Source organism: Dinoponera quadriceps, unplaced genomic scaffold (genome assembly GCF_001313825.1).
Source record: "Dinoponera quadriceps isolate SergipeBrazil2010 unplaced genomic scaffold, ASM131382v1 scaffold1441, whole genome shotgun sequence".
NCBI classification, from domain to species: domain Eukaryota; kingdom Metazoa; phylum Arthropoda; class Insecta; order Hymenoptera; family Formicidae; genus Dinoponera; species Dinoponera quadriceps.
Window position 1 is genome coordinate 1 of NW_014555884.1, and position 13,700 is coordinate 13,700.

At 40.7% G+C, this 13,700-nt stretch overlaps 1 protein-coding gene across 1 annotated transcript; it reads left to right on the plus strand.

Annotated features, from left to right (window-relative positions):
* The first annotated feature begins 2,618 nt into the window (after nucleotides 1–2,618).
* On the plus strand, nucleotides 2,619–9,093 carry LOC106745690 (aromatic-L-amino-acid decarboxylase). Its single transcript, XM_014621530.1, has 10 exons — nucleotides 2,619–2,714; nucleotides 2,998–3,118; nucleotides 3,431–3,544; nucleotides 3,667–3,786; nucleotides 3,899–4,028; nucleotides 4,943–5,091; nucleotides 5,171–5,282; nucleotides 5,391–5,599; nucleotides 5,926–6,126; nucleotides 6,555–9,093. The coding sequence occupies exons 1-10, from the start codon at nucleotides 2,635–2,637 to the stop codon at nucleotides 6,759–6,761; spliced, it is 1,443 nt and encodes a 480-aa protein (XP_014477016.1). The 5' UTR covers nucleotides 2,619–2,634; the 3' UTR covers nucleotides 6,762–9,093.
* Nucleotides 9,094–13,700: the final 4,607 nt, after the last annotated feature.

Sequence of the window (13,700 nt, forward strand, 5' to 3'; positions counted from 1 at the left end):
AAATGTGTAGAAGCCGATGGCCAATATTTTGAATAAAAAAAAATTTAATTTCCCTTGAAAATTACGTGTTTTTTTTACCAAAAAACCGGAAAAAACTTATGCATACACCTGGTATAAAGACGTTACGAAATGTACAGCAATATGTTTAAAGTAGAACACCGCTCTTTTATCGGAATAATTATATTTTATCCGGATCATTAGTCAGTTGCATTATCCATGAAATTGTTATCATATTATCATATTGTGAACAAAAGGTAGAAATTGATTTCTCAATTTAATCGATCGGAATTTTCAAAGTACATCGGCATAATCAAAAATATATTATAATCTATTATAATTTATCGGGAAATTATAGCTCTGATTAACGGAGAAATATCGATTATATAACATATTTAAATAAAATTTTTTCTCAGGCGATAATGTTAGTACGGGCAAATTAGCATTGTCATTGGAGAAGTAATTTACAAAGCGGTTATCTCATTTGACTTAGCTTAAGCTCAGGGATATTGGCATTAATCGGAATACTAATTAAACAACTGACGATATAATTATATAACTGAGGAAACAGTCACATGTTGACTTCATTTTGTATATTTTATATGCTGCCGCTTTAATCGTTTACACGTTGTGAATTATATTATTCAATGTTAGGTTGAGCAGAACGTCAAAGTGAACGATCGCGTCAGATCGTGTGTGTAATCTCACGAAAATTATTCCGCTTGGCAACTTCGCAACGCGCAAATAATGCAGCACGATGTCTTTGCGATAACATTCCCGATCAGAAAAAGCTCAATGACCTATAATTTATAATTCTCTAATCTATAATTTATTCACGAGGAAAGCCTCCGCACGTGTTGCTCTTCTTAGAAACACACCGTTATTGCAGCAAGAGGGGATTCCCGGAGAGCCGCGGGAGTTTCCTCTATCGCGCAATTATCCTCTATCCCCACTTATCCCCACTTACCGTGACGATTTGGAAGAGTGCGATAAACTACTTCCGTAAAAATCCCCGTGGAGCGATTCGACACATCGAAACAAGAACACCTAGTGCCTCACAATTTTGTGACTAACAATTAGAAGTTCATGTTGGAAAAACATTAAAGAATTTCTCTGTTTCAGTAGAACAATGTTTGATATATAATGAAATAATTTTTTTGTTGAAAATCAATTATTATTTTTTAAATAATGCTCTATTTATCCTGTCAAACAACATGGATTACTTTAATGAAACATCGTTTTCATAAAAAAAAAAAAAGATATTTGATATTAAATTATGTTGTTTATATTAAATAAAATAAAATTAAACACACATACTAAATTGAAAGAAACCTTTTCTCTCTCTCTCTCTCTCTCTCGTTTTTTCTGTGTATGTATAAAGATTCTATAATATAATATATATAGAATAAAATTTAGCTCTCGTACTCTCTCACGAGCTCTCTTTAAAACCGATTCCAATAAAATCTGCGTTGTGAAATCGCCGAGTCCGTCATCGCCGGGGGATTCGGGTAAAAAACCGTAACAGACGAGTTCGATAGAGAGGCAAGAAATCGCGAGCCGAACGTGCAGCGGTGAAAATGAGTCATGGTCATTACTCGGCTACGGCGCGAATTCACTCTTACTTCTCTACGAAGGCGACTTTGCCGGCCGTCTCGATCGTTCTCTTGCGATCTCGTCCTTCTCCCTCCATGCCCAATCTCGTCGACATTCTATCTGGCAACACACGCATATACACCTCCCTTACTCGTCGCCGACTTTTCCAAGATTCACGTAATCGGAGACTCCGTGCGTTGCTCGACGTCCAGATTCGTCCAACGTATTTCGCTGCAAAGTGCCGAGCGTTCTTACGCGCGTTGTTTAATATTTTTTTCTTCACGAACAGGATGGAAAGCGCGACGATTTGACGCAAACGATGACATTATATGCCTCGAATCGCGCGGTGAGAAGCCGCCGATCATTATCTGCTTTCGTAACGGACACTTCGCGCGTCATGCTTGACATCCGAAATGGTAGAAATCCGTCGCCACACGTGATACTATGACGTTAAATATGACATACGAATGAGAGATAATTTTAATTGTTACACTTGTCGATACTCGCGTGGGTCGAGCTCGCTCATGCAACAAATGCCAATACAACGTGTGCAGTCTCCGAAACGCGTCGTCGTCCTAAACGCAATTCCCACGCCTCAGGTAATCCTCGTCGTTAACGGCCGACGCGAGTGCCACTTTGACTTTTCGTCTATAACCCGTGTTTATTAACACGCATCCTTAAATCCGGCAAAACAATCAGGATCTCGCATGCTTTCATTAAATGACTCTTATCGTTGCTTCTCGTAACACAATATACATACGGAAATGCGAACTTTATTCACTTTCGCAGATAAAGCAGACAGATGAATGTTAATTCTTGAACGATAAATTAATATTTCCGCGGGTATAATAAAGTATAATGTGTGCTAGATCTATGTTCAAAGTACATTTTGCGCGCATGTTGATATGCGAATAATAATAGGACCACACCTACTACATTTGCATCGTTGCGCAATGCAATATCGAGCGGATATTCTTCGATATATTCATACATTTTGGTCATTCTCGTCTATTGCATATTGCAGCGAGAAGAAAACAAGAGGTCATGGATTCCGATAATTTCAAGGACTTTGCCAAGGAGATGGCGGAATACATCACAAATTATATGCAGAACATTAGAGACAGGTGAGCGAGAACTACACACGTGTGTCACGTAATCAAGTATATGAAAAAAAAGACATTAGTTACTGCAACAGAAATCTTTCATCTACAACCAAATTTTCGTGTGGCCCCCAGGCAACGGAAAATTCAATTACACCAACGGAATTTTTCTCAAATAATAGTCTATAATCGCGAGAATATGACAATGAATTAAACAGAATAGCCTATATGTATAATCTGGTCCTTTCCAATTTTAATAATAAATCAATACGCATTTTACACATATACGAATCTTGTAAATTTTCAGACGAGTGTTGCCTACAGTGGAACCAGGATATATGAAGCCCCTTTTACCTTCCGAAGCGCCGCAAAGCCCCGAAGAATGGAAAGATATTATGGCCGACATAGAGAGGGTGATAATGCCAGGTGTAAGTAATTCGAAACAGTTCCGACTCTCAGCTTTCAACTAACAGTGAGGAATCGAATGATTTCAACGACTATACTAATCCTGTGCACTCTGTGCAACTTTTCTTCAGAATCGAAAATTTTCTTAATTTTGTCATCGAGTCGTTGGAACGAAATGTTGAATTTATTATAAAGTAAAACTTTTTGAGCGACAGAGGATTAATGAGCGATTCGCCACGAAACGAAAGAACAATACCGAAGTTAAAATATATACTCTTGCTGTATTGATTACATGTAAGCAGACGATAAATAAACTAAGATAAAATTATTCGCAGGTTACACACTGGCACAGCCCGAAATTCCACGCGTACTTTCCCACCGCGCAATCATATCCTGCTATTGTGGCTGACATGTTAAGCGGAGCTATCGCGTGCGTCGGATTCTCGTGGGTAAGTCGAAAGATAGAAAAAAAAAAACTTGAGAATTTCGACACAAAACGACGATCCAACAGTAATTATCGTCGTATCTTTTTTCTCGCTGATTTTGTAACGTTGATTTTTATTAATCGCAGATAGCGAGTCCCGCCTGTACTGAGTTGGAGGTGATAATGCTAGATTGGTTAGGGAAAATGATAGATCTGCCGAAGGAATTTCTCGCCTGCAGCGGTGGCAAAGGTGGCGGTGTTATTCAGGTGAAATGACGTTGCAAAGTGGCATTAAAAGCGTTTAATTTTAACAAAATGTCTAAAAGACAAAAGGAATTTTTCAACAATGTTTGAAGTGAACTTTCGCAACGTAATGTAGGGAACTGCCAGCGAAGCTTCCTTGGTCGCGTTACTAGGAGCGAAAGCCAAGAAACTGAAACAAGTCAAGGAGCAACATCCCGAATGGACGAATCCTGAGATCATCGACAAACTTATCGCGTACTGTTCCTGTGAGTATACCTTGTAATATAATCACGAGCGTCATTAATTTCTTAAACCTTTTTTTTCCTTTTTTCCCACGTTGCTCCCGTAATTTCAAGTTCACTTATTTTCAAGAGAGTTCATTTTCGCCGTATTACTTCGAACGAAGAAGGCGGACGTAATTCGTAGTCTAACGTAATTTCGAAAAGTATCCAGCCGCTTTCAGTGACCAGACGTAATCGGTGCAAAGGCATGTGAACAGGGTGGGAGTGGAGGGGATGAGTGGTACGGAATGATAGGGTGAGCACGGGGTTGCGGCACTTCATCAGGCAGCACTTTGTCGCCATGGCAACTCGTAATAACCGCTCCAGTTATATTTCGGACCGAACTTTCTCTACTGCTCTCTGAAACCTCCACAATTTCGCGGCGCTTTATCGAAATGACAAAAATGGGACCCATAAATTCCCCACTGACAACGGATATAATGGCCATGATATTCCTATTTTCTTTTTTTTTTTCGAGGAATATCGACGGAGTGGCGCTGCATCTCAATCAGCTGCCGTTGTGTTAAAACAATGGAGTGTTTTCTTTTTTTCTTTTAGCATTATCACGATCGCTAGAGACGAGTGACGCGCGAGAATAGTTCTTGATTGTCGGAAATGACGTCGGCAATTTCCTTAGCATCGCACAACAGATATCGATAAATCATTTTTCCTGTAATATCCTATGAGAAATTTTATAAATCGTTTAGAAAAGTTAGAAAGAGGTATTTCAAGGAAAATCAAGATTCATCAAAAACGTTTCTAGCCATTGGCTTTAATCGGTTAAATATTTGTTTAGATTTTTTTCATTTATATAGGTTTATTAACGCTTATTTATGTAAAGCTACTTTTCTCAATATATATTATTATTATTATTATCTTGATTAACCGTATCTTTTCAGGTCAAGCGCACAGCTCGGTGGAACGGGCCGGACTTTTCGGCGGAGTAAAATTCCGACTATTGCCGGTCGATGAGAAGTGTAAGCTTCGGGGCGACGTATTGGCGAAGGCGATTCAAGAAGATAAGGAGAAGGGGCTTATACCGTTCTACGTAAGTCTAGCTTAACCGATATTCTTCCCTCGATCAATTTATCATGTTTTGTGCGCTTATTTCTCCTACCGAATCGCAGGTTGTCGCTACTTTGGGTACCACCGTTTCCTGCGCCTTCGATCGTCTCGACGAAATGGGCGTTGTGGCGAATCGCGAGGACGTTTGGCTGCACGTGGATGCCGCTTACGCAGGTAAATCAATCTCGTCTCACACCACGGTTGAGATGTAACGACAGATTTTTCGAGCAGCGATTCGCGAAACAGAGAAGCGAGGAGTGAGCGAAAACATTTGATCCGCAGGCTCCGCGTTCATCTGTCCGGAATACCGATACTTGATGAAAGGTATCGAGCTGGCGGACTCGTACAACTTTAACCCGCACAAATGGATGTTGGTAAATTTCGACTGCTCCGCTATGTGGCTCAAGGACCCGACCTACGTCATAAATGCTTTCAACGTTGATCCTTTGTACCTGAAGTACGATACGCAGGGCTCAGCGCCGGATTACAGGGTAAGTTTTATCAATAATCATTTTCGTCTCGCTACCTGAAAAGTCACGGTAAAGTCACATTGACATCGTCTGGATTCATATTTCGTTGTCTAATTATATCGCACAACAGATATCGATAAATCATTTTTCCTGTAATATCCTATGAGAAATTTTATAAATCGTTTAGAAAAGTTAGAAAGAGGTATTTCAAGGAAAATCAAGATTCATCAAAAACGTTTCTAGCCATTGGCTTTAATCGGTTAAATATAATATTATACGAGATACGAATGTCACGCGGAAACCAATTCTGAGATGATTGATTAATCTCTCTGTATGTTCAATCGCAGCATTGGCAGATCCCACTCGGCCGTAGATTCCGCTCTCTGAAGCTCTGGTTCGTACTGAGGCTCTACGGGATAGAGAATCTCCAGAAGTACATTAGAAAGCACATCGCTCAAGCGCACGAGTTCGAGGCGATGGTTCTCACCGATCCCCGCTTCGAGATTGTCGCCGAAGTTCTCATGGGACTGGTTTGCTTCCGTTTAAAGGTAGATCGATCGCTCTCTCACTCTCTGATACCCGCGAAGGAGCTTTTTAGCCGTGTATTACATCAATTCACGGCTGAATATAACGATTCTCTCGTCTAAGTGGTCGGGCGAAAGACTATATGCATAGGGAGAAAAAAGATTTGTTGAATTAACGTGACAATAAACCGAAACAAACACGATTTGATTGAAGGCAACGGAATTTACGCAAACTAAATTTTATCGCTGTCGCAACAAATACGCAGCAACGATGATTTTGTTACAGCAGCAAAATTATTTTTCTCTACGAATCAGAAATTTTGTTTTCTTCAAACAAAAGCGCTTGACTCGTTCACGTTAATTCGATCTTTTTCTTTCCGTACATTCGTTTTAAATAAATTACGCAAGAGGAAATAGAGGGGACGATTTGACGATGGATTCTTTTTTTGTAGGGTTCCAACGATCTCAACGAGGCTCTCTTGAAGAGGATCAACGGCGCCGGAAACATCCATCTCGTCCCGTCCAAGATAAACGATATGTTCTTCCTGCGATTATCCATCTGTTCTCGATACAGCGAGAGCAAGGACATAGAGTATTCCTGGAAGGAGATCAAGCTGAGAGCCAACGAGGTCCTCGAGGAGCAATCGGTCTCAAAGTGATGGCGCGCTCAAATAGCTCGTGGTTGCAGGTCGCTAGCACCCGCCACCTGCAATCAGTCCTAGTTTCGATCGTAGCATTCAATATTAGCTTGCCCTTTCACCCGGTGACTCTCGAGGACCAAGTAAGCTAAAGAGGCGAGTGACATTAGAAGGTTAGTCGAGCGATGAACAATGAAAACGATTGTGATAATTTCCGAATTAATTAACGATCAAATGACTCTCGTCAAATTTCGATCGACGATTAATTCAGCCGCTAAAATCGTCGACATGGCAAATAAAGCACAGAGTTTGTTGTTGAGGAGAAATTAAATTTGTTCGTTCTTATTTCATAATCCGTATTTAAAATCACTGTCAGTCAAGTGATATCTGCTGTAATTTCCTGACACAGGTAGAATTGTCAGTTCCTTGAATTTTATTGGACGTCAAGTTACAATGTTATTACATAAAGATTGCTGTTGGTAATTTCAGCGGTTAATCGTAGATTAGTTTAATCGGAGTTTGATGGAATCTTAAGTATCACCTTAAGTATTGTAGAAATACGGGAGCTTTTCTTGAGATAATTTTAAGAGCACATTCTTCGTTGAGAGAAATTTATTCGATCATGGCTAATCGATGCTGAAGAGCCTGGAGCGTTACTCAACGCCTTCGGAATTCAATATCGCAGTATTTCGTTATCCCAGCGCGACCATTAAATCCATAATTTCATGACAATATTACAACAGACGAGAAATTAGCGGAAGCAGGCAAATTATGATTGATGAAGTATGTGTGTCGGGACGCGCAAGAAGATTGCCAGTATTAGAAATCGGTCTTGCGACTTGCCGGGAGTGTTAACAACGTAATAAGTGTAATGCAGTACTTTATGTCACCTTGTGCCACTTTTGCCGCCGCATCGTCGATATTTCTGTGCGAACTTCTTAGACAATATCCTTGTAAGAACATTATATAAACGTGGTGAAAGCCGTGCGCACGTACGCACGATCGTTATCTCTGCAACAGTGTGTATTGATGTAAATGTAATGTCTCAGGTATGATTTTATACACGCGTAAAGAGTACTCCTTGAATCGCGTGTTTCCTATGAGCATAATTCTTATTTGTTGTTCTATAGATGTAGAACATTTTAATTTTCTTCCCCCTCCCCCCTCTCTCTCTCTCTCTCTTTTAGTACATATTTTATAATTTAATGTTATCTCCTATAAAGTAACTTATGCAAGTAATTGATTATCCGTTCAATATCGCGACAGAAACTAGTCCCATAATTTCGATCAGAATTATCCACCGAAATGTTAATATATTTCGAACATTCACGAAGAATCGATGACATTTTCCGTTCTGCAATTCTTTACTATTGTTATTTTCGTGTACGTTGAATTTGTGTGTGTAAAACATGTTATATATACATATACATATATTATAAATAATTATAAATATGTTAAAGTTGTATAATCGATATAATATATATTTGTATTTTATTTTCTTTCTTTTTTATCTTAGTGCATTCTTTCTAATTTCTGGTTTTAATTTCCAGGATTTAGTTTGAAGAATCTCTATATTAATAGTAAATAATCCCGGAGTCACTGTGTCGTTAGAATAATGACAGATGAACATTGTAGCATCAATGACGGCTCAAAGCGCATAATATTACTAATACAATAATGTCTTTCTAACTATAAAGTGGCTCAGATAGGTAACCTAGTGTATGTATATGTGTGAGTTAATACTTGCTGTAACGTTGTGCTGCAACAGGGACAATAATAGAATTAGAATTATTCAAGAAAGCGTGACCTGTCGAAAGAATAAGCTGACAAAATTCGAACGTTCAGGCTCGCAATAAGGGAATATAGAAACGCGGATTTGAAGTTAAATTTACATATCGTTATATTATCGTCAGAACAAATAGAAGCGACAGTACGTAGGCATCCGAATGATTATTACAATTGAGTTGAAACGAGAATTTTAATATTTAAATTGAGGCTGATCAACCGGCGGACTATTTGTCGCGCGAAATTTTGGGCAAATCTTTAGCTTCTGTTATATTTTGTAAAAGTTTACACATTCGCGCATATATTCACAAAGAAGCTCAAATATCTTACATCATGCTGAATGCGAAATCGTTAAAAATATAAATCTGAAGCAATGACTTTGATCGTTACGGGACCAACGAATGATTTGCTGCAATAAGAGAATTATTGTATTCTCGTTATATATTCTCATTTTTAATGTGAACCGTCTGTTATAAAACACTGAAAAGCGTATTGTTAAACGTAAGTTGATGTGGTGTTCCAGAGAATTTAACTGTCCAACTGTTAATATTGACCATATTAGAATCTATAAAACGTGTTATCTCGCTCATTCTTTCTTCCCTCTCTTTCATCCTTCTCACTGATATAAAGTAATTTTTCCATTTATATAAAATTAAGTTACTCAACAAATATTTCAAAATATTTGTTTTTTGTTTATTCTAAACATAAATATTGTCAGATGAAATCATTAAAACACTTGCAAAATTTCGTGCCTTCAAATTAGTCCATCAGTGATAATTGAAGGTGACTAACATGACGATCGTCGGTGACTAAATTCGACACAACAGTGAGAAGCATATGATAGGGTCAGAAATATTACCCTATTTGCGTCCCTCTCCTCCATCATGATTGAGGAAGAATTTTATTAAGAAATATAAATTCTGGAATTTTTAATACTAGATGTGTTTTCCGTCTTCGCCATCGGAGAACGCTACGTTACGTTGTTTCCGAGAGCAGAAACCTTTCCTATCGATACAGACCGGTAACATTGCCGTCGACGGAGTCTCTAAATTATCGAGGCTGGAGAACATCGTTATTGTTGTCGGAAACGTCACTATTAAACATATCAAACCTCGGTACCAGATAAAAGGCATAAATGTACATAAAAAACTTTTGTTAAATTGTTTAAAAAAATAGAGGAAAGAAAAATAAAATATTAAGAAAAAAAAATGTTAAGTTTACAGCTGAAAAAGTTGGGATAAAATATCGAAATATATGTGCGTCGAATAAATGATTCAATTTTCTACCAAGACAATATACGCAAATTCAGGTTAATCATTTGTTATAACCAGGTAGAACCGGTAGAACCAGGTAGAAACGGATATTGAGCAGAATAGATAGAAAGTGCAATTCAACTCTGACGCATTGTTTCGACATGAATTGTTCATCGATACAAATCTCTGAGCGGTCGCGCGATAATTAATTCGTGTCTTTCGCGCATGTGACAACATTCAATTTATACGAACGGGGCAGACCTTCTTCTCGCGGTTTAGGTGCCGAGGAAATGAATGTTGAGCAACTGTAGACCGACAGCCACCGGTAGTTAATAAGCAGAAAACGTATAAACGAGAAACAGCAGCAAGATTAACGACCATGACGTGATATTTTTTCTCTTCGGACGACGGGTGGTCGATGCGAGGAGAGATGCACTCGCGTTTGCGCTAAACCGACTGCACGAGTCGTAAGGGAGTGACAGGCGAGGCTAGAGATAGCCGACGGCGGGTTATAGCTTCGAGATATTTCACTCTGTTAATATGACGCGTAGAAAATAAACCGCCCCTGCGAGTCTATCTCATGCTTCATACTGTATTCATGGAATTTTTCGAACAAGTTCATTACCCGCTAAAGCTGTTTGAACTTACCAGGGCACTTCGGCAGCTCCTCATAATTGATTGAGATACCCCTCGAGTATAACGCGTTCGCGATTTTTTCTCACGCTTCAGCGGAAGCGTATAAATAATATCGAAAAGCAAAGATATTCTTCAAACAAATTGATATACGATGAACAAAACTGCCCGAAATTCTTGTGATATTTCAAATCTTCGAATCGAGTGCGAAGTTTCAAATAATCCGACCTAGAATCTTCGAGTTTCGTCGTCAAATGTCGAATTATAGAGGTTTCGAGCCTTCGAACACGTCGAATGTTATCCCTAGTTAAAAGCTCCGAAAAATCGAGAGGAGATCCGAGAGAGCTCGAACCGAGAGACGCGGGTTAAAGGACCGGAGTTTCGCACACGTGTCACCGCACTTACGTGGAAGGCAAGTTGCATACACGCATTGCTCCGATTCTAAATTTACTCGGAGGTATCACACGGTAATTTGGGAGGAACCCTTCTTCCTCCTGCACATACTGCCCGGGTGGCTCGTAGAAACGAGAAAAATACAGCGCCGCTTTCTTGACCGACATCTAATACCTGACAGCCCTTATTATCCTCGCCGTGACGTGGCTATTAACTACTTGCCGCGGGATAACGAAGTGTCGGAGATCCGAAATTCTTCGTTCGTGTGTAACATACTTCGGTCTCACGCATTCACACATTGTCGCTGATCCGTAACTCTCAAATTATCAGCTCCCACGAGAGCGCGGGAAGAGCGTTTCTCCAGCGAAACGCGCTCTCAAGCGGGCCGGACAACATCTCCGAAAGGGTCAATAAAAACTGTGCGGTGCAATTAGCGTCGGTGCCGAACGGGAGCGAGGCCACACGCGGCACTTCTTCTTATCAAGGAAGCCACGAGACCCGACGGTGGATTAATACATTAAATTACATTAAAATTACAGCCGGCCGTAAATCACGACGATACCGCCGCGACACTGGAGAATCCCTCCGCGGCTTTTTTTGTCGCTCGGAAGGGCCGGTGCCCAAGGGTCTTTCGGGGCCGACACCCGATACGTCTGGCCCCCGTTATTATTCCTAACGTGAGGCGGCTATTAGCCGCCTACCGGACAATCGACGGTGAGATGCCGGCAACTGGAACACACCGCGAGGCGCATCACCAGCCGAAACGAGAACTGCCGTTCCTTCCCGTGGCGGTCGTCAAGCCGGTCAGCTGTGGATCGTGACGGCCGACAGGCGGGAGAGGAAGGAGGGCGAAAAAACGTACATACGTACGGATGTACGGACGAGAGAGAAAAGGAGATCCGAGCCATGTTAACCTTTTCGTTCTCGCTGCAAACCGCAGGTTACATCCACCTCGTGATTTATTTCGATTACGAAGATACAGTTACAGGGCTTCGTGGATCGCGTGAAAAATAGCCCCGAAAGGCCTACCTATTATGAGAAATTTGTACTAATGAGAGCCTAATCCACATGAGCGGAGTTATAAGACAATTTCGTATTAATTCGTTCCCTCCCGCTGTGAATTATAGTTTAGGTCTGTGCGGGAGAATTTATTTTCATCTCTTGGGAACGGTGTGATTTAGGTCCCCCCTCGTAAGGCCCGCACTTCCATCAGCTACGATTTTTCGATGTTTCCGCAGTTTCTTCGCTCCTCCGACATCCGTGCACGTGGTCAGATACGAAAAGATTGCAACACATCCCTTTGGTAAGTTTCGGAACGCATCCCGTGTCCAAACTTTTTACCACTCACCACATATTTTCGCTTCGTTTGAGACGCGATAAGAGTACAGAGAAAGTATATATGCAATGGAGAAAATAATTTGCGGGCGCAGCAAATTTCATGCTGTCGCGGCAGAATTGATCAATTACCGTATGGACAGCAAAACGATTTTTTAAGATTTGTTAAGAGTATTAATTACCATTCGCTGAATTATGCTGCTGAATCTACAAATCATTTTGCTGCAAGAGCAAATTAATCAATGTAGAAAAACAGGCCTGTAAAGTTTACATCATTTTGTTTTATACAGAAAGATGTATAGACTACCCGTTGATAACAAAGTCTAGGAAATCATAATTTTTAAGGTTGGACCCTTCTTACACGACTATGATCAAATTTACTCAGCAGAACATTTTCTATCCTGATAACAAAACTATTTCTACTCAAACGTTTTTTTACAAGAGAGATGCGTGCGCGTGTCTGTGTGTGCGTGTGTGATTTCATTGCAATAACAAAATTATTTTTCTCCGCGTGAACGGCAATAATCCCTCGGGCGCAATGCATTTAACGAAACTGCGTTTAATGTCGATTCGAAAACATTTCCAGTTACCTCGCACCGATTCCAGATCAATGAACGGAAACCGCGAGGAAACGACGCGATGACGCGAATACGTGAACAGCGTTTCAACGTGAACGCGTTCACAACGCGAAAGTGAGCAGCCGTCGCGGTGCTGACTCGCGAGGACGGCGGGCAGTGTGCGCGAAAAATCGCGGCATAACGCGCGCTCGTCGTACTCGGCGGTGCGTTATAAATTCCAATTGTTTAATATGCGTCGCTTACGCGCGCGCGTACGCTCGCATTCGCCGTCGCGGAACCAGATCCGGAAAAGATATAACAGGTTTATCTGGCATGACTCGTAGGACGGGACTTCAAATGAGGATAATAAGGCGCGCACGGAACCGCGTGCGTGTGCCCGCGTATGCGTGAACAGGTGCGCTTCATTTACCGCGTCCGAATGGGCGAGATTCTTCGCCGGCGCCGTAAGACTCTTTCCGCGAGACGCAATTATTCGCCGGCGGAATATTGATTTATGCCGCGGAGCCTGTCGGGACGCACGACATGGCGACGATGGGCGGACGAGTGATGTACGTGCGTTATATGTTCTTTCGCGGGACGCAGGCATAAGTGTAGAAAGAAAAAAAAAATAAACTATACTGGATGGACCGATAACCAATAACTGTCAATATCTTGGAGGAGTTCTATCTGCCCTACATTGCTGTCCTTCTGACAGATTGTATCTTCTGACAAGTAAATTAGTATCTATATTAAAAATTCACGGTTATATTTATTGTTGTATCTTCTAAAAATTTATTTTAAATATATGTATATATATTTTGTGAACAAATTTTGTAATAAAGAACTCTATGTTATTTTATTTCGGTTGCTGTTTATCGTGCACTTAATATACTCTGTGTGCCTAAGAAATCACGATTAGATCCCGGCCGGCGATTAGGTTTAAGGGCCACCGCTAATTGCACGACCGCGCACGATCGACGTTAAAGCGCCCGGCTCGCGAGCGC